At 40.2% G+C, this 20,008-nt stretch overlaps 1 protein-coding gene and 1 long non-coding RNA gene across 2 annotated transcripts in view; one reads left to right on the top strand and one right to left on the bottom strand.

Annotated features, from left to right (window-relative positions):
* The window catches only part of LOC148407820 (zinc finger E-box-binding homeobox 1-like), a 64,133-nt gene extending 44,405 nt beyond the window's left edge, over positions 1-19,728 (top strand). Inside the window, exons 3-8 of the mRNA XM_088401807.1 lie at positions 7,833-7,994; positions 9,469-9,671; positions 10,744-10,849; positions 11,187-12,904; positions 15,666-15,846; positions 17,594-19,728. Coding sequence (XP_088257933.1) covers positions 7,833-7,994; positions 9,469-9,671; positions 10,744-10,849; positions 11,187-12,904; positions 15,666-15,846; positions 17,594-18,192 — 2,969 coding nt within the window. The 3' untranslated portion in view covers positions 18,193-19,728. The remainder of the gene's footprint in view (positions 1-7,832; positions 7,995-9,468; positions 9,672-10,743; positions 10,850-11,186; positions 12,905-15,665; positions 15,847-17,593) is intronic.
* On the bottom strand, positions 4,194-4,759 carry LOC148407821 (uncharacterized). Its single transcript, XR_015863607.1, has 3 exons — positions 4,670-4,759; positions 4,523-4,592; positions 4,194-4,285 (listed from the first exon to the last, which is right to left on the bottom strand). It is a non-coding gene; the product is annotated as an uncharacterized LOC148407821 (long non-coding RNA).
* Positions 19,729-20,008: the final 280 nt, after the last annotated feature.

Genomic DNA, 20,008 nt, shown 5'->3' on the forward strand with positions numbered 1-20,008 from the left:
ATGACTTAGGTTGCACGTAGCTGTAGACTTTAAAAAGCAAGCGATAACCATTTGCTTGCGTTTAGCAGTAAACGCACACATTCCTATATAAAGTCAATTACAGAGCTGCGTTACACGGTGTTACGGGGCTAATCCCAAGGCTGTGATGTCATTCCTCTTAGCAGCTGTATCTCCTTGTGTAAAAGTTGGAGGAGGAATAATGTCATTGGTTTGGCCTGGAACTGTGAACATTAAACATTTTGAAAAGCATGAATTACAGTGACACAGCTCAGCAGGCTGGCCCGGCGCCACACTTGGGCTTGTGCAAATGTTCATCTTGCCTCTCTGGTGTGCGCTCGCTCACATTTGCACACGTATAACGTTTTCGCTTTTTTTTTTTTTTTTTTCTTGGTAGCCTCGACTTAAAATCGTTTTTTTTTTTTTCTCGCTCCCGAGAACCGGGGTTCCCGCCTTGAAACGTGAGCGCCAGCCGCTAATCTTCCCAGCCAGCCCGGTTTGCTTGGAACGACAACCCTTCTCGCGGGATTGGCGCGCTCCAAACTTGTTGTTTTTTTTACCTCTCTTGCCCCTCCTCCTCCTCCTCTTTTTACACCCTTCTTCTCCCTCGCTGTTTCTCATATTCTGATTCATTCCTCTTGATTATATGGTATCATGGGCGCCGCGCTCGCTGTCATTACTCATTCCCTCCTAAGTGATTATGTTTTGGTGGGGCGGCCCAGTGTGGATGTGCTAAAGTGAAGCCCAAGATCAGGCTGAGTAATTCAGGGGAGGAAAATGTTAGAGTACTGGCCAGGGAGGACTCTCCTTTTATTTTTCATGACTTGTAGAGCTGATTACATCTCGCAGAATGAACATGGGTGGGGACGGGGAGCTTTGATATGGTGAGGCACTTAGCCGCTTTTCAATGTGAAGACGTACAGCTTGAGTAGACCTTAAATAAATAAATACGTAAATAAAATGATCACCTGGTTGGAGGTACTCAAGTAGAGAACATTCTTGGTAATCTATTATTCACTGAAAGAAGTTGGAATCTGATTGAAGTATACCTGGACAAAAATTATATAGGTTCTTCTATAAAAGATGGATAGTAAATAAAGAGTTTGAGTATTGGGACATGTTCATCCAAGGTGTGTCTTTTCAATTAGCTTCACAGGCATGTTCGAATGGTGTGTACCACCTTAAATATATGTAGGCTAAAATATAATAAGATATGAGATTATATATAACATAAGCAAAATATTAAGAAGTAGACCGTAGTTGGCCACCATGCTTCCGAGAGGAACTTCAAAATAAAAGCTACCAAAGTCGTTTGGTTCATATTTTATTACTTGTTGTGGTAGGGTTTATTTTGAAGTATTGACTAGCTAAGCAGCATTGAGTAGCATTGACATGTTAAGCTTTCTCACAAAGTTTGGCTGTTTTACTATAATGGAGTAGCTTGAGAGGCAGCGCATTCTCCTGTGTTATTTCACTGCACCTTTGACCCCACAATCCATTAAAAAAAAAACAGATCTGTTCCATTCCTATAGGTTATTTCCCGGTAAATATACATTTTGATATACAACAATGCTATTTCATCTCTGTCCGATATTGTAAACGTTGAAACGCATTTTGCAGAAGAGTTGCAATAATACAGTTTAGCAATATGTTGATTCATGTATTCCATTTAATTGGCTCTTAATTTGAAAAGTAAAACACTTTTCCTGACACAGCAATGAAAAGTATTTTAGATTTGCTACAGAATCCCTGTTAAATTCTTACGCACCTCCTGAAGTGCCTTCACGTAACTTCCGGGCTATGTATAATATATGATATTATATCATATGATATATGATATAATAACATAATATCATGCAATACACTTAGGAGTTAGTTCTACTTGTGCCAGAGTCTTTTCCCACAATTGCTTTTACTTTTACCGAAGTACAGAGTGAGTACCACCACCTGCGGCCATTAGCACAACAATTAATCGTCACTACAGGTTTGCACGACCTGCCCCGATGACAGCAATGCAGTTGTTTTTTTTCAATCTGCTCATGTGCATCAGGGACTCACAAGGGGGAAAAAAAAAAAAAACAACAAAAAAAATACATTCCTGTGTGCGTTACGTCATGATGTGGTGTAAAAGTAAGCCACTCCTCTGCATTGGAAGGGAAGAAGATGGTTTTCCAAAAGACAGCAAAAGTTAGATTGAGCCAAGTTACTGATAAGAGAGTGCATTCTTGTTTTGGAACATCTATTTTTGACATGGACTTTTTGCAGTCTTGCAAATGATAGCGGAGGTTCAGAACTGTTATCCTTATCACTGATATGACACAGCGTATATGAATTTGCTGCATAATCACAAAAGGCAAATGTGATCATTTTAATACTGTAATCCCAAAGATGTAATAATATGTCTTTATAGAGTCCATAAAATCAAACCCATGTAATTTCTTTACAGTATTTTTTCAAAAACTATGGTAGAAGAGTGTCTGAAAATAGCCTGTACGTTCAATCCCAAAGACGTAATTATACGTTTACAGAGTCCAGTCATTCAATTCCATGTACTATTTTACAGTATTCAAATTTTACAGTAAAAGTGTTTCTGAATATAGCTGGTGCATTCAATCCCAAGAACGTTATGTTATTATACATCTTTACAGAAGTTAGACATGCAATCCCATGTACCCTTTTTTATTTAACAGTATTTTTTTCCAAATACTACGGTAAAAGAACATCTGGAAATAGCCGGCTCACCCAAGTCCCAAAAAATATTGCGCCATTACAGAGCCTAGACATTCGATTCCATGTACTTTTTTTTTCAAATACTACAGTAAAAAAATGTTTGGAAATAGCGCGTCAAATCCAAAAGACATAATTTTACATCGCTCAGACATTCAATCCCATGCACTTTTATTGCAGCATTTTTTAAAATCTTATGGTAAAAGAGGTACTCACTCAGAAGCATCCTAAGATCTTAGATGAGAAAAGTAAAACATAAGGTGGTGAGGGAAAAAAATGGCCATGTCCCTAGCGCGGGGTCATAGTATAAGCCTGGAAAAAACATTGCTAATGCCACATATTATGTATATCACCAGCACTACAAATCTCGAGGCATTAACGTTTCATTACCTTGTACTTTTGCAGGTGTAAAGACAATAAAGAAACCTTCAAACATTATTAAACTATTTGTTTAAATGAGTGCCGGAAAAAAGCGGGCACTGAATGAGTTAAAAGAGAAGACTCTTCTTTTGGTAATGTTTGACTCACAGCACAAAATATTTTTGCAACCTTCTCAGATTTGGATTTTTTCGCCCCCTTGAGTGCAGCGGTGCATTCGCATGCCCGCGTCAGCATATAAAACGGCCCGTGTGATGTTTCATGTCAGGGGAGGTAGCCTTGATATCGCGGAGCCGCTTCAACCCCCTGGCCTCACTCGCGCTTAACAAAGAGACGAGAGCGACACACGAGGAGTAAAAACAAGAGCTTGTCGCACCTTTTTCACAGACCCCCAGCTGGGGGCCGCACTTCACACTCAAGCGCAACATTTTGGAGCCCGGAGGTGTGTTTCGGAGCGTGTGGCTCAGCAACACACAGCTACATCAGCATTTCTCCATGCAGACACAACCAATAAAAACAATTGAATGTTTGGGCTTGGTTTGAGTCCAAAAACATCATTTTTGTATTGTAATTATGTTGAAGGAGGAAAACTTTTGTCATGAGGTGAGTTTGAATGAATGAATGAATCTTTAGTGGTACCAGTCATGGAAATGTTCCGACCCATCCTGTAGTTTTGGATTTTTCATTATAGTTCGTGTCATTTTCGTTTTGACCTGTAATTTAAAAATGGATTAATTTGATAGTTTTTATTTTGTTCTTGGCAGTACAGCAACACTCAGATAACAAACAATACATTCCTGCTATGATTAGAATTTTCATTTAATCTTTTAATTATGTTTATTTTAATTAATTGTTGTGATTTTTTTGATAAAATTGTAGCACTTGTTATGCTGTAACATGAATTATGATGTTGGTATTGTATTATAACTTAGGCTAGTGCAGAAGATCTTGGCTCGGCTAGGAGGAAAGTGAGGTGCTCAATGATGAAACGGAATGCATATAGTCAGCAAGGTGTTGTTATTATGTACAGTGAAGACAACAAAATAATACAACGGAATATATACAATATATACAATGTGCACGGGGGTAGTTGGTTGGCTCACTCAGTCAGTGAGTCACACGGCAGGTGAACGCACATGTCAGTTCGCTCGTGGGTTTAGCTCGCCATCAACGGGAACCTGGCCTGTATAAAACAGGACCAGCGATACATGATATGATAATCTACCATTACACATAATTCACCATGTAAAATAGCATTTTACAATATGACCATGATCATGATTGATTTAAATAAAATCCTAGGGTTTTCAATAGCAGATTGTCACTGCACAAGAGTACTCCTTTAAACATTCAAGCATTGACACGATAGCCTTAGCATAATAGCATTAGCATGATAGTGACAAGCAGCATGCTGACTCACCAGTCCCTCGTTTACAACAAATCATGGCGTGCACAATTTCTCATGAGAAGGGCGGAACATCTGCAATGGTCTGCAATGGTGGCAGCACAACAGTTACCGTCGTGATCGAAACCGATTATCGCGGATTCAAATCGGCTAGGTTCGTACCTGTGTCTGCTATGGTCCGTCCCGCACCCAACTCACGAGGGAATGCCGGGCGCGGCCATGTTTAAAAAGACGTGCGCACGACGTCTCGCGGTCGATCTCGCGATAGGTCGACCCTAGATAATAGCAAGGCATTGAAGAAAGTAGCTGGGTTACAAAATGTTTTAGTATAATTCGTAAATTAAATTGTTGTATATTTTTACCATTGTATACAATTTTCATTATGATATTATACATATCATAATATCACATATATCATAATTATTTTATACATATATTATCATACCTTTTACCATGAGTATTTTCTTTTATAAAATGTATTAATATACATTCATAAATTAAATTGATACACACTTTTACCAAAGTATACTACTTTCATTATTATATTATACATATTTTATTATGCATAATTATACAAATATTTTATATTTTATATAATTATTTAATACGTATTTTAGCATATATTTTACCATGAGTATTTATACAAATATTAATAATATATTTTAATTTAATTATTGTATTCATTTTATTTGAATTACTGGTAAAATTATTGATTTTAGTTATTTATTTAGTTTTTATTTTTTGGAAACAATAAGTAGTGTGTTTTAAAAGATATATTAAAAGCGTTTATATTTACAAAAATATCAAACTAAAAATGCTTGAAAGTCAAAAAGGAATACAATAAAAAATAAATGAAATAAGAAAAAAGGAAACAACGTAAGAAAGACTAAAAAGTAGATTAATTTAAAAAAAAAGAATAGGTTTATAGTTCTGATTAAATAATTTTCTGTCTGGCTCGGAAAGGAAAGATATTTAAAAATCATGCAAAGTAATAATAATCTAATTAAGGTCCCTATTTACGGTATTACTCCCTATTTAATATATGAACCTTTAACAGCAGGAAGCTGTATGGTTAAAATGAATGAGAATGCAATTTACCCCTTAACAATTGTACTCATACCACATATTGTACTAAAGTGCAAAATGTCTTGATATTGTTTTCTAAGGTCATGGGAGAAAAAGCTGCGCAGTATGTAGTCGGGCGAGCAGCACCTTGTGTTCCTGACGCTCCACTGTGGGAAATGAATTCTGCAATTCTCAGCTGTTACATATCCGCACTTATGTTGGCCAATGGACAACCTCTTTCTTTGGATTTAGGTTTTATTACGGGGGGCTGGAGGCCTCATTCATTGCTTCTAACAACCATAGCAACAAATGACTGTGCTCATATTGTTTCACGACTTTGTTATGGCGCACCAGAGGAAGCTCGGGAAGAAGACGGATATTCGGCGAGGGTCGGCGCTACACCTGTTACCGTCTCCAAGGAGAACACACAGCTGGCCTAGTCTGTCAACACACACAGCACTCTTAACACTTAAGTAATAGAGGAAAAAAAATGCAACTGTTGGAGCCTAATTTTTACATTCACAAGCCAGAGCCTTTCAACACGATTTCACTTCAATAATTAATGACTTATTTGCTATTGGTAATATTTTATTTGTTGCAGCTATCTATGACAGTGACGTATAGTGACCGGTGGGATATTTAAAAGCCGGTTGACTATATGGCAAAAAGCATGACTGCTGAACTCAAAAAGTTATTTTGTTGGTCTCAGACTTGACTCAGACTCCTTGGACTTGTCTGGACAGCAAAATTTTGTTCTCAGCCTCAACTAAGTCCAACTGTTTATTCATAAAAAGTAATGTCTTCCTTCAAGAGAAACTTGAAATAAGTTTTTTTCTGATGATCAAAAGAGCAATCTGATTGGTTAACCGGACAGCCAGTGCCAAAGCAAACAGTCTTTTTCTTTTAGTCAAGTTTTCAGCCGCACCGCAGTTATAAAATGTGGGTTTTACCAGACATAGAGTTGGTGTTAGCCACAACGCCCTAAAAAATCCAAACATGAAGCAGATTGTGTAAGAAGACAATTTCATTGTTTATTTGCTCGCACGGTTGGTTAATAAAGCAAAAGATTCCATGTCATCATATAAGCGTGTTGGAGCACATTGAAATGAGAGGAAATAGTATTTTTCTGTGTTCGGGTTTACTCTTGATTTAATCTGGACTTGGACTTGAATTTTTACTCGGACCTTGTGGACTCAGACTTGTCTTTGACTCAAATTTGACCCGATTTGGACTTGGCGCAACAAAGGTGGACTTGCATGTCATCATATAAGCATGTTGGAGCACATTTAAATGAGACAATATAGTATTTTTCTGTGTTCGGGTTTACTCTTGATTTAATCTGGACTTGGACTTGAACTTTTACTAGGACCTTGTGGACTCAGATCGGACTTGATGCAACAAAGCTGGACTTGACGCGACAAAGGTGTACTTGACTACAGCCCTGGCAGAAGATATGTATCGTATATTTTGGACTATTAGGTGCGCCCAATATTATTAAAATTGACAGTGTGGGTTATGATCATGATCACCTGTGCTTTAGTTGTGGATTCCGAATTGATTTGTTTGTAGTACTGGTTTGTTTCCCTGAATAACTCGGTGGCCTTTTATTCTGAAAAATACCGTAAATGATTCCTCCAATTTGAGGCATTTTCCTTTGTGGGCGCGCTGTGAGATTTTTCAAATGTACAAAACGTGCCTTTGCTTCGTATAGGACGTCTTAATAAACCAGGGTTGATGGGTAGAACAGGAAGTACACTTGCAAACCTGGAACTGCAGGGTGGTGATTAGCGCTTGTTTGCCGAGCTCCGCTGATGTAACTGGAACAACAGGCAGGTTCTTACTTTCTCAAATACAATACACAGACCTCTCGAGAGCAAGTGTGTGCGTTTGTTTTTCTCGTTTGATGCACATGCGCTCTTCTACCTGAGGTCATGATTCGTCCCTTATGATGTCTCATTAACAGTAAGGACATTAGTGAAAGTGTGGATACTGGTTTGACATTCAGTTCTTTCAAAGAGCATGCTGATCATACTTGACTGTATATTAGGCCTTAAAGGCCAATGTAGTTCCTTCAATCTTTTTCGAATGAAAGCCTTCATTCTTTTCCATTCTGTACGGATCAACACATGAGAGCTTCACCTTTAATAAAACCATGACATTGAGCGTGCTAATCACATTTCTTATGCTGCTACGGTTTCTTAAATGCTCCTCATGTACATCCTTGAAACCTCTAACCGGAGTGCGTTCTGTCAATTCCTAGTGAAAGAAGACTGTGTGTCCGACGGCGACGATGACGTGAGCACAGACGCCTTGGTGGAGGAGATGCTTCAGCAAGGGGACACGGCCGTTATTTACCCAGAAGCCCCGGAGGAGGAGCTGCAACGCCACGGCACGCCTGACGCCAGCATTCACGATGAGAACGGTACTGAACCATCACCAAAGTACTGTATTTTCCACACTATAAGGCGCACCGGATTATAAGGCGCACCCCCCAATTAATGACGCATTTTTAAACCTTTTCCATATATAAGGCGCACCGGCTTATAAGGCGCACCCTCAATTAATGACATATTTTAAAACTTTTTCAATCACAATCTAGTAATACTCAAAGTAATAACAATAATAACTCCAATAATAACTTTAAACTCTCAATAGCATAATAACTCAATGTCAATATGACCAACTTTGTTTAACTGTTAACTGTAAACACACAAAAGAAACAGGTAAAGCTTACTTTATCACTTCATTCCCCATCTACCAATCCCAATCTCAATATTGATCTATATATATAAGGCGCACCTGATTGTAAGGCGCACCATCAGCTTTTTAAAAAAATTAAGGCTTTCAGGTGCCTTATATAGTGTGGAAAATACGGTAATACATACAGACACCATTTTTTCCCCCACACCATACGGCGCACTGTTTTATTACTTACTGTACGAAATAAATAAAAATTTCGCATATTATTGCGCATTAATAGCCATACTCGAGTCTTTTGAAACCATACGGGGAAAATGGCTCATCACAAAAGGTTTGCACCTTTTCACTTTTGTCGCCAGTGATTTAGACATATTGGCTTTATTGAAGAACTATGAAGTTTGTACTTTTGTTTTTATTTCCTAAATACAAGTATTATAAAGTGTCCAATTATGCGGGAAAACCTATCATAATGTAGAATGACCCTTCATTAGCAACACTTAGCAACATTACACGGCTATTTGTAAATGCAGCACAAAAGTGCCTTTTGTGGCCTCTAGGCATGCGGCTTTTACCTGCTCTAACAGATGGGGTCGGTGAGGTGCGGGGGGGGGGGGGGGGGGGGGGGGGGGTAGAGAAACAGCAACACCTGAACAAATTGGTCACATCTGTGTGAGCTGTGACTCATGGCTACCTGTGCGATAAGGTGGGTGAGTTTCCATCCCAGGTCGCTCACCTGCGCCACAAGGGAACCTAATACATCACCTGTTAACAAAGTAATGTTTTACCTGTGTGGGAGCAGGTCTGCTGTAATTTTTAGCCTGGTCCTACCAAATCCCCTATTCTACAAAAACATGTGTTTTTCACATTTTTTTAAATGTTTTTTTAACTTACGTAGCCTACATGAGTCCTTTGACCTTTTTTCTAAGATCTGTACTTAGGTACAGAGTGCTAGCACTTTTGTTGGGTGTAATTTAGAAGATCAAAAGCCCAAATGGCGTCCCTGTGTTATTTTGTTTTTGCCGTTGTCTCAGCAATCAAAGTCGGAGCCATTTGGCTACCTGTGTAATGTTTACCTGCGAGGGAGGAACTCTCACTGTTTGGTGAGAAAGTAAAAAAGATTTGTGATACGCTTGGAAGCTGCTCTCACCCTTCTTTCAACTCCTCACGTCGTTATTTTCCCCCCCCCCTCTATTCAGGAACTCCCGATTCCTTTTCTCAGCTGCTCACCTGCCCCTACTGCTCACGGGGCTACAAGCGTTACAGCTCCCTGAAGGAGCACATTAAGTACCGGCACGAGAAGACCGAAGAATGCTTCAGCTGCCCCGAGTGCAGCTACACTTTTGCACATCGCGCACAACTGGAGAGACACATGACGGCACACAAGCCAGGAAGGGATCAGGTAAAATCGGATTTACTTGTCATTATGGTTTAAAAAATAAAAACAATTAAATAAGGTAGTACATTATAGGAATTCAATCCCCAAAAAAACAACACAGTACCTGATTTTATCTATTTCCAAAGTATCCAATATATGCGTTTTTTTATTTATTTATATTATTAAGGTGTCTCAATTCAATGTTTTCACTTCCAATTTGATACCAATATTAGTACTGTCAGATACCAATATTGATCAGATGTGAAAATCGGCAGGAATGTGACATGCTTATATTTTTTTTCTATAAAATTTTATCAGACTTGATTGTTATACAAATATGTATAAATACGATGCGTTGTCACTTCCGCTTAACATAACATGTATTATATACAATGTATATGTCGTGGAGATTAGTTTTTCGCATAACTAGGCATTTCAACTTGGCAACATTGAAATTGCAATAACTTTTCCAATTTTTGAGCTTTGTATATAATACATGTTATATGTTATTTTAAAGGGAATGTAGTGTAGAACTATAATTTAATCTATTTTCTTTTTCAGACACGAGCCTGAATTTATGAAAATGCATCACCTTAACTATATATATTTAAGGTTTTTAAGATTCAAGAGTTTTATTGTCATATGCATAGTAATACTACACAAGGAAAGTCTTCTTCTGTTCAATTCCCCGTGCAGACTACATTCCATAATCGAGCAAATTATAAAGTAGGCAATAAAACAAAAACAAAAAACAGTAATAGAGCAATAAGGGCAGTAATAATGAACTACTAATAAATGGACTTACATTCTGAGCATATTATGGAGTAGGTGGAGTGGAAGAAACTATACATATGAGGATGATAGCGCAGGGTTTGTACTGTGATGTAATCGTCATGTCCTTCGCCAAAGTGATTCTAAGTTACGCAATGGTGCACGGAAACATCACGCCACGTCGTTTTCCAAAACATGACGCTCAAACATGAACTTTTGTCCCCGATTGATTGATGACATTGTGTCATGAATTAGTAGCGGTTCAAAGGTTATGTACTGTCATTGTGTATCTCGCTGACTGACCCCCTCTGCCCCGTTTCAACAGAGACACATCACACAGTCGGGAGGCAATCGCAAATTCAAGTGCACTGAATGTGGCAAAGCGTTTAAATATAAGCACCATCTTAAGGAGCACCTACGCATTCACAGTGGTGAGTGGCCAACCCTTCGTCGCCATGGAAGTGGAACATGTTTGTGCGTGTGTGTATGTGTGTGTGTTTTAGCCAGTTCCCTATAATTATCCGTCGTGTTGTCAGCCTCTAATGCGTACGCCTCGTTAATGTGCTATAACTGTTTCTTTAAGCATTATGACTGAGCAATTAAAGAAGGGCATTTCCCAACTGTGTCATTACATCAGCATTCTAACGTCGGTGAAACGCATGAGAGATTTTTTTCCATCTTGCTTCAATCGCCTTGTCTGCTCATTTAGCTTCATTAACTAATGGATACGCATCCTTCTCATTCCATCATTTGCTCTCTACCGCGCAGGAGAAAAACCCTACGAGTGTTCCAACTGCAAGAAGCGGTTCTCCCATTCGGGCTCGTACAGCTCGCACATCAGCAGCAAGAAATGCATTAGCCTCATCTCGGTCAACGGCAGACAACGACTGGGCAGCAACAAAACCCAGACCCAGGTTCAGACTCCAATCCTTCCCACGTCGCCGTCGGTGCTCCGCACGCAGATTAGAGAGAAGCTGGAGCACAGCAAGCCCCTGCAGGAGCAGCTGCCCCTCAACCAGATCAAAAGTGAGCCTATGGACTATGAATACAAACCCACGCTGATGACCTCGCCGGCTATGGCTGGCGTGAATGGCGCCGTTTACAACGGAGGGGCTGCGGCCCCCCTTCAGGGCACCGTGCAAGCTGTCGTATTGCCCACCGTGGGATTGGTCTCACCCATCAGCATCAACATAGCAGACCTGCAGAATGCCCTCAAAGTAGCCGTGGACGGGAATGTTATTCGCCAAGTCTTGGAAAGTAACGCCAAAGGCCAGGGTCAGGCCAGTTTGGGGTTAACCACTGGAACGCTCCACTCCCCCCAGCAGCAGCTCATCTCAGCCATCAGTTTGCCAATCGTGGGGCAGGATGGAAATGCAAAAATCATTATAAACTACAATTTAGATCCCAGCCAGGGCCAGCTGACTGCGCAGAACCTTAAGAAAGAGTATGAGCCCTACTCAACTGCTCAGCCAAACACTGAGTCGTTCAAGTGTCAGAAACTCCCCGAAGATCTGACTATCAGAAGCATGAAGCCCACTGATACCAAAGAAGAGGATAAAACCACTAAAACCTGTCTCCTGTGTGATAATTGCCCCGCGGGGCTAGAAGGACTCCATGCCCTCAAACACTGCAAGAAGGAAAGTCTCAGACTCAACGGAGAGTCTGCCGTTACTGCCCTGCTGTCAGAGGGAGGACTTTCCAACCATCCCAAGAACCTCTTGTCCCTGCTCAAGGCTTACTTCGCCTTAAACGCGGAGCCCACCAAGGAAGAGTTGACCAAGATCGCCGACTCAGTCAGCCTGCCGGTTAATGTTGTCAAAAAGTGGTTTGACAAAATGCAGGAGGGTAAAATGTCACACGGCGCCCCAACACCTCCTTCGGAGGAAGAGGATGATAGCAACAGCGTGGTTTCTCTGATCCAGGGAAAGGGGGCGGCCTTGAGTCCTTCTGTGACACAGGACAGTCCAACAGAAGCAACCCCAGCCGAAGTCAACGGCTCCCACAGTTCTCCGGCATCTCCTTTACCACTAAACCTGAGAGGTGACGGCCTGTCTCAAGACCGGCCCCCTCATAGCACTGATGCACCACTAGACCTTTCCCTGCCAAAGCCGGACAAAGAGGAAAATGAGGCCCTGGTTGTAAAACCCCGCAATTACCCCTCACCCCCCTCTGTCCGCACCAATCTGGACGAACCTTTGAACTTAACTTGCACAAAGAAAGATGCGTCACCACTCTCATGTATGGGCTCCAGCCCTGTCGCACTGTACGCCAGCCCGCCAAGTGCCAAACCCCTCAATATCGTGACCACTCAAATCCCCACGCTGGTGGCCATTGCCGACCAGAGCCGTATGCAATGTCTAAGGGCACTTAGCACCAATAATAAACAGACAATCCTGATCCCTCAGCTGGCTTACACCTATACCACTACAGCTAACAGCCCGGCTGGAACCGAGACGCAGGAAACCATCCATCTTAACGGGATCAAGGTTTGTATCTTTCGCTTCAAATATAGGGAAAGTTACTCTGCCAACAAATTGGCAGACACTTCTCGATCAACCTTGCCTGATACTGTTTGTAACTTTGGAAGGGTGTCAAAATGTGGGCTGGTTCAGAATGTTAAATTTCGTTTCCTGTCCCTCAGGGTAGTGGCACTCACTCAGTGCCATTGACGGTTATAGGCGTCAAAGATCAATTTTTACAGGGCTGATGGGGAATGAGTAAAATGCTACTAGTTGTAGCATTTAGTTGCAAACAACTACGGTTTTAAGCCATGAACTACCTAATTGAAATATAGCATACGGTGCTTGATAAAATAGCGACCCATTATGTTTCCGGATCGAGTCGATTTTTTGTTTGACGACCTTGATTATTCTAACCAGAGCTGGGTAATTCACCGCCAAACAGACCTGTTGCTGAAGGAACACCCACCTTTGGTGAGTGCTTCCGCACTTCCAGCGAGTGCTTTGTGATGTGAATTCTCGTAAAACATACGGACTGTCTTCTATCTGTCCTGATCCCGATCGATGGACGTTGCTTTTCTTTCCTGTTCATTTTTTTGAAGGCTTTGCTTTATAAAGCACACGCTGAAAAGCAGAAGCGTTTGCCAAAGGTGGGCGTCCCGTCGAGCCGCGTATCAATTTGACGATGGATTACACAGCTCTGGTTAAAACCGTAAAACTTTTAAGTTCACGTCTTATTTTCACTGCATACTACCTTCACTATACAAATGTGACATTCTGAGATCAAATCCATTCTAATCAATGTCATATATAGAAATGAAAGACCTCATTTCCATACAAAAATAAAATGATAATAACGGTCCTCAGTTATAGCTATTCATTGTGCAGGCATTTTAATGGGCCAGCAGTGATAGATGTAGATTTCCGTAGGCGTGTGAGTGATCTTCTGGTCCGTCACCCAAAGGACACAAGGATACACTTTACAGCTGAGTCCCTTATTGATCTTCTGGAATCTTTTTAAATGCAGCACCTCTGCCTTTCTCATTGATTTATCTTTGTTGTATTATACGTTTGTGTTAAGTGGATTGGCGTAAGACTGCCCTGTAAAAAGAAACTTCCGTGTGTATTGGTTTCTTAATCAGGACTCATTGTCTTTCCCAGCACCTCTGGGTGGGCTTTACAGGCTCGTAAGTGAATGGAAAAGTTGTTTCTTCACAGTCGAACGTTAAGTGAGAAGGTTCATCAATTTTGTGGAAACGTGGATCGCGCCAAGGGTGTAAGACTCAGGAGGAAAATCTAACTACATCTTGGATGGGAATTGTAGAGTTTCTCCAAGGGTACAATTTGCTTAAGCGAGGATAGTGTCAAGAACATGAGCTTAATCAGTGTTGGTTGGTCCCGTATTTTACAAATTGTAAGGCTTACTTACACTCGTTTAATTTACTCAAAAAAATCAACAGCATATCTTATAAGGTGTGCCTTAAATTTTATCATCTTTAGCTAACTCCCTCCTATTTACTTCAGCTTTCGGTCTAAAAAAATATGATACATTACATCAGTCTACAAATGAATGCATATTAGTAAAAATAATCTTAAAAATCAAGAATGGAACTTGAATAAAGTTGGACTTGCTGTATCGCTATGTTTCCCCAAATGTATACGTGTACAAATAACCTATAAAATATATCTTTTCATTAAAATTGCGCTTTATGATCCGGTGTGCCATGTGGTCCAGAAAATGTGCTAAAAAAATGTGCTATAAAGCACAGTTGAGCACTTAAGGCTGTGCTCCTAAGAACCCAATCCTACCTACATATATGGAAATTTCCAAAAATACACCCATTCATAGAGACTTAACCAGATAATCTGGTGCGCTTTATGGTCCGAAAAAAGTGGTGATCAATATATTGGATCAAATTAATTATATTCCCTTTAAAAACCCTCGTAAATACATGGTACCAATGTGGGACCTTTTGGATGATTCCTTTGTGAAATCAAAGGAGACAGCATTGAAAAAAAACACTCGGGAGTTGAAATTTCATGCTAATTATATAATCATGTTAAAGTTACAATACAACAATGTTGCAAATTCTAAACTGTTGCAGCTTGGCGTACAAAGTAATTACGACACATTTGTTCATGGGTACTGAATATTGAGTGGTTTTAAAGAAAAAAAAAAAAGAATGTGGGTTATCCCGCCCTCAAAAGCAGGTACCACGTTGGTACAAAAAACGCGAGAGTAGTCTTTTTAAAATGAATGCGTAAGGGTTAAGGCTACATTCAGACAGCAGGGCTTGATGTTCAATTAAAAAAAAAAAAATTGTGACCTCTGTGACCTGCATGTGAACTATATATGGCCTAAAACTGTCTCACATGCGCATTGAGGACACCATGAGGTCACACACAGCCACATACCAAAGTGGCCTGGGTGGTATTTGAGGGAATCGGATCCGTGTCTTCCAAACTGCCAGTAAAAGATCATATTCAGGTCGCATAGGGGCAAAAAAATTGCAATCGGGGCACTTCAAACTGCGGTCTTAACGTAGTCTTTAAGTGCTAGAAATTTGTATGAAAAACATTTCTCGGCTGTAAAAAAAAAAACATTGTTTTATACAGAACCCTGCCTTGTATTGTCACTGGCCTACAGATGACTGTTTGTAGTTATGACATAGTTTTAGCTTGACTCAGCACCTTCCTTCAGTGTAGACGTTATGTTTTATGAGTCATTCATTGTTTTTTCCACCTTGACTCCATCAGCGTTAGTAATCACGTCTGCTGTTCAACTCAGGAAGAGAAGCAGGACACAAGCTCGGAGGGCATGTCTGCCATGGAGGAACACAACGACTCGGACTCGGGCCCGCTGCGGAAGAAGATGAAAAAGACGGACAGCGGCATGTACGCCTGCGACCTGTGCGACAAGATCTTCCAGAAGAGCAGCTCGCTGCTCCGACACAAATACGAGCACACAGGTAATCAATAACAACGGTTTCGGTTCCTCGCCAACAAAAACAGATCGCGAATCTTGGGCTAGGAACATTGAGTCAGATTACAAGTGAAAGGGCGGTTTTTTACCGTGGAGGGGTGGACAACTCCCTTCCAGCAGGTATTACTCAACATGCACAGAGGAGGTCTGAGAAGATCTTTCCGCCAACTCCACAACCTCTGCCAGCTTCTCTATGAAGCATCAAAAGTTGTAACAGTCGAGCTCTGGTTGTGATTTGGATTGCTTGGAGCCAAATGCAGGTCAACCCTCTCAGAGGCGATTTACCCGTTTTCCCCTCGTTTATTTCTCTGATACCTGGCGAGCAAGTCTTGTTTTCATCTCCAAATGAGTTCAGTTTAGGTGAAAGTAGCCCTTCCATGTCCTGGATTAAGTTTCCTCAAAGGCTTTGACGCTAAATTGCTTCATTACTTTATTTTCATATTACGTTCTCCTCGGAAACAAAGCTCTGTACGGTTTCTCTCTCAGTGCTACTTTTTCTGACAAAATACCTTTTTTTTTTTCCAAAATAAATTACACTCACAGCAGGGGACCCCGTTTTTAACCTGCTCAATCAATTGTGATCCAATATAAGAGCTGTAAAAAAAAAGAATTCTGCGTTAGCAAAGGGACGAGCGCTCAGACTTAAATGACACAGCTGGAGATGTCTTCACCAACGTGCACATTATTGCCTTTTCAAGGCAGAAATTGCTCAAGGCGCGGGGGTTATCTCAATCTCTATATGTGGTTAGTAATTAGCGTTAATTAGCTTGTTTTATGATAAGACCCATTGGCAATGTCTAAATACACTTTATTAACGCAAACAGTTAAAATTTGGCTTTGGTGGTCTGCATTATGAGTGTTATTCCAGATGTGTACCTGGCAGAATTTTTGATTGATTTGTTTTGAGGTCATGGATCATGGTTTAACGTACTGTGATTCAGTAGACAAATTCTAATCGCCTCTTTAAGTATCTTTCACCCGTAATCCATTGCTGAAATTGACTCGTTATATTTTTTATTGCGGCCGATGACAGCATGGAGGTACAAAGGTAGCGGAGTAATTTTCATGCTTGTGTATATGGGTACCGTGAAAAGTGAAAAGTATTTAAAAGTATTTATACTTTATATATTTAAGACAAATATTACTGCAGTAGACATATTTTTTTTAAATCTTAAATGATTAAACCCTATACAGTAACTGTACTGTTATCCTTCCCGTCACTTTGGCTGTAGTCTCACGGAGAGCTGCGGTTATTGAAGCCTATAGCTGACCAAACATAATAACAATCCGAGTTTACACTTGAAATTCCAATTTATTATAAAAGAAATCTAGATCAACATATTTTTTTAAATCTTAAATGATTAAACCCTATACAGTAACTGTACTGTTATCCTTTCCCTTCCCGTCACTTTGGCTGTAGTCTCACGGAGAGCCGCGGTTATTGAAGCCTGTAGCTGACCAAATATAATAACAATCCGAGTTTACACTTGAAATTCCAATTCATTACAGAAGAAATCTAGGTAAGAGAGTTACAAAGCTCCTCTTCCCACGCGTCTATTAGCGTGTATGAGTTTCATGAGGGAAACAGGTACTCGAACAAGACACGTATGCTTTTTATCAGCTATATGATTTCAAGTGGTATTTTAATTGCGATTACTTAAGTTCTTGATATACCTCCAGAAGTGATTGTTGAAATCTTGACTGATGTTTTTTTTTTGTTTCTTTCCTAACAGGGAAACGACCACACGAGTGCAGCATTTGCACCAAGGCTTTCAAACACAAACACCACTTAATCGAACACATGCGCCTCCACTCGGGGGAAAAACCCTACCAGTGCGACAAGTGCGGCAAACGCTTCTCGCATTCGGGCTCGTACTCGCAGCACATGAACCATCGCTACTCTTATTGCAAGAAGGAGTCTCAGGGCCAGGGCGGCGGCGGCAGGGACAGCCCGGAGGAGGACGCCCTGAGCCGGGTGCGGGGCTCGCACGCGGGCCCCTTCCAGATGGACTCGGACGAGCGAGGGAGCAGCACCAGAGAGGACGAGGAGAGCGAAGAGTTTGAGGAGGAGGAGGAGGAAGGCACGGTGGACATGGACGACATCCAGGTGGTGCAGATAGGGGACGAAGGAGGGGACGAGGAGGCGGAGGACAAGATGGAGGAGGAAGACTGCACGAGACGGGAACGCCAGGAGAACGGAGTCGAGGCGGCCGAGGGCGAGAAAGCGAGAGAAGAAGAAGAAGAGGAGAAGAAGGAGGAGGTCGTGGCAGAGAGCGGGGGCGACGCCGCCGGTGAAGAAGACGAGAAGCGGGAGAACGGAGACAGTGACTAAAAGACCAGAGAAGCTTCAGTTCACTACTGTGTACAAATCCAGGTGTGCCTGAAAATTGAAAGAAAAAAAAAATACTAGTGACTTTTCCACAGGAAGAAAAAGATTTCTCCAATCCATTTGTAAAGAGAAAAATATGAAGAATGCAAATTTTGCTAAAGGAAGGAAATGCGTTATTCAGACTTTGGAAGCTAGAGCCGACAAGTTTTAGATAATGTTTTGTTACTAAAACACCTTGGTTCATTTCTTTTTGTCAGTGTTACTAATTTTGCCACTCTTATGTTAACCCTTAAATGCTGTACAGTTGGGAGATATTTCTATACCTTTGTATTGCCAATGAACAGAAAAAAAAAAGTCAGTATTTTATGAAGTTGGAAGGAAAATAAGACAAATCCTGTGCACTACAAGTGGCTTGGTTTACGTGAGGATGGAACAGTTCTACCCTTCAGTATTAGCGCGCCAACGTCACGCTGTTATTCGGATCCATTTGTGAGCCTTAAGAATCAAAATCGGCGAGAGGACGGGTCTTTACAGCCATTTACATTTTTCAGGTGTTTTTTTTTTTTTTTTTTTCCCTTCCTGTACAAATCTTTTGACATTTTGGGATAAACGCTTATTCGCTTTCACACGTTTGTATGCCCAAAAGGCAAATAGAAGACAGGGATACATGTTAAACAACCTTGAACCAATGGGCAGAAAATTCCCAGAATAAAGTCATAAAACTGTATTTGCAAGAAGAAAATTTCATAAGCTTACCAAACTCTTCAAAAACTTGTTTCACAGTACTCATTTTTATTCTTGTATTTTATTATTTATGCCTTTGTTCTTGTTAGTTTTTTTTTTTTCTGTGTGATCTTGGTACTATTCCATACCTGGGGTCTCACTACACTTGATTTTTTTTTGCACCCTATTCTCACGTTTTCTTTTTTTTTCTTTGTGTTAATCCTGGTACTATTTCATACCTGGGGTCCTCCTACAGTTGATATTTTTAAAATATCTTTACTCTTGCATTTTTACATTTTTTTCTTTTCAGTGTGTGATCCTGCTCCTTTTTTCTACCTAGGGTCCTACTACAGCTATTTTTTATGCCTTTCTTCTTGTCTTGTTGTTTTTCTTTTCCTCAGTGTGACCCTGGTACTTTTTTGTACCTGGGGTCCTACTACACTTGAGAATTTTTTATGCCTTTATTATTGTATTGTTTTTCAATTTAGGTTTTTTTTCCTCAGTGTAATCCTTGTACTATTTCATACCTGGGGGTCTTACGTGACCTGGTACTATTTCGTACCTGGGGTCCACTACTGTTGAGCAATTTTTTTTCCACCTTTATTGTTGTAGTTACCTTTTTTTTTGTTTTGATTTTTTTTCCTCCATGGGATCCTGGTACTGTTTCATACCTTGGGTCTTACATTTTTTTCCCGAATGGTACACACGCATTTGTCAACTGAGAAAAAAACATTTTTGCAAAATTCAATTTCAAATTTCATTTGTCAAATTTAAATAATGCTGAGCCTGAAGTATTAAAATCATATTTTACGAACAGCCCAGAGCAATATGTATTATATATATATATATATATATATATATATATATATATATATATATATATATATATATATATATATCAATATATAATATATATTGATATATAAGAATGCATATTTAATGAAGGATGCTTCAAAACCATACAAATATTTTTTGTTATGTTTGAATGATTTTCTGGTACTGTGAGAGTGAATGAGCATTTTCCCAAAATGTCAAACATGATATAAATGTTTAGAGACTAGCAAAAAGAAATGTAGTTTTGTTTTTTTTTTTCATT

The sequence above is a fragment of the Hippichthys cyanospilos genome, chromosome 19 (assembly GCF_059441005.1).
Source record: "Hippichthys cyanospilos isolate Australia breed blue-spotted pipefish chromosome 19, RoL_Hcya_1.0, whole genome shotgun sequence".
Classification (NCBI taxonomy): Eukaryota; Metazoa; Chordata; class Actinopteri; order Syngnathiformes; family Syngnathidae; genus Hippichthys; species Hippichthys cyanospilos.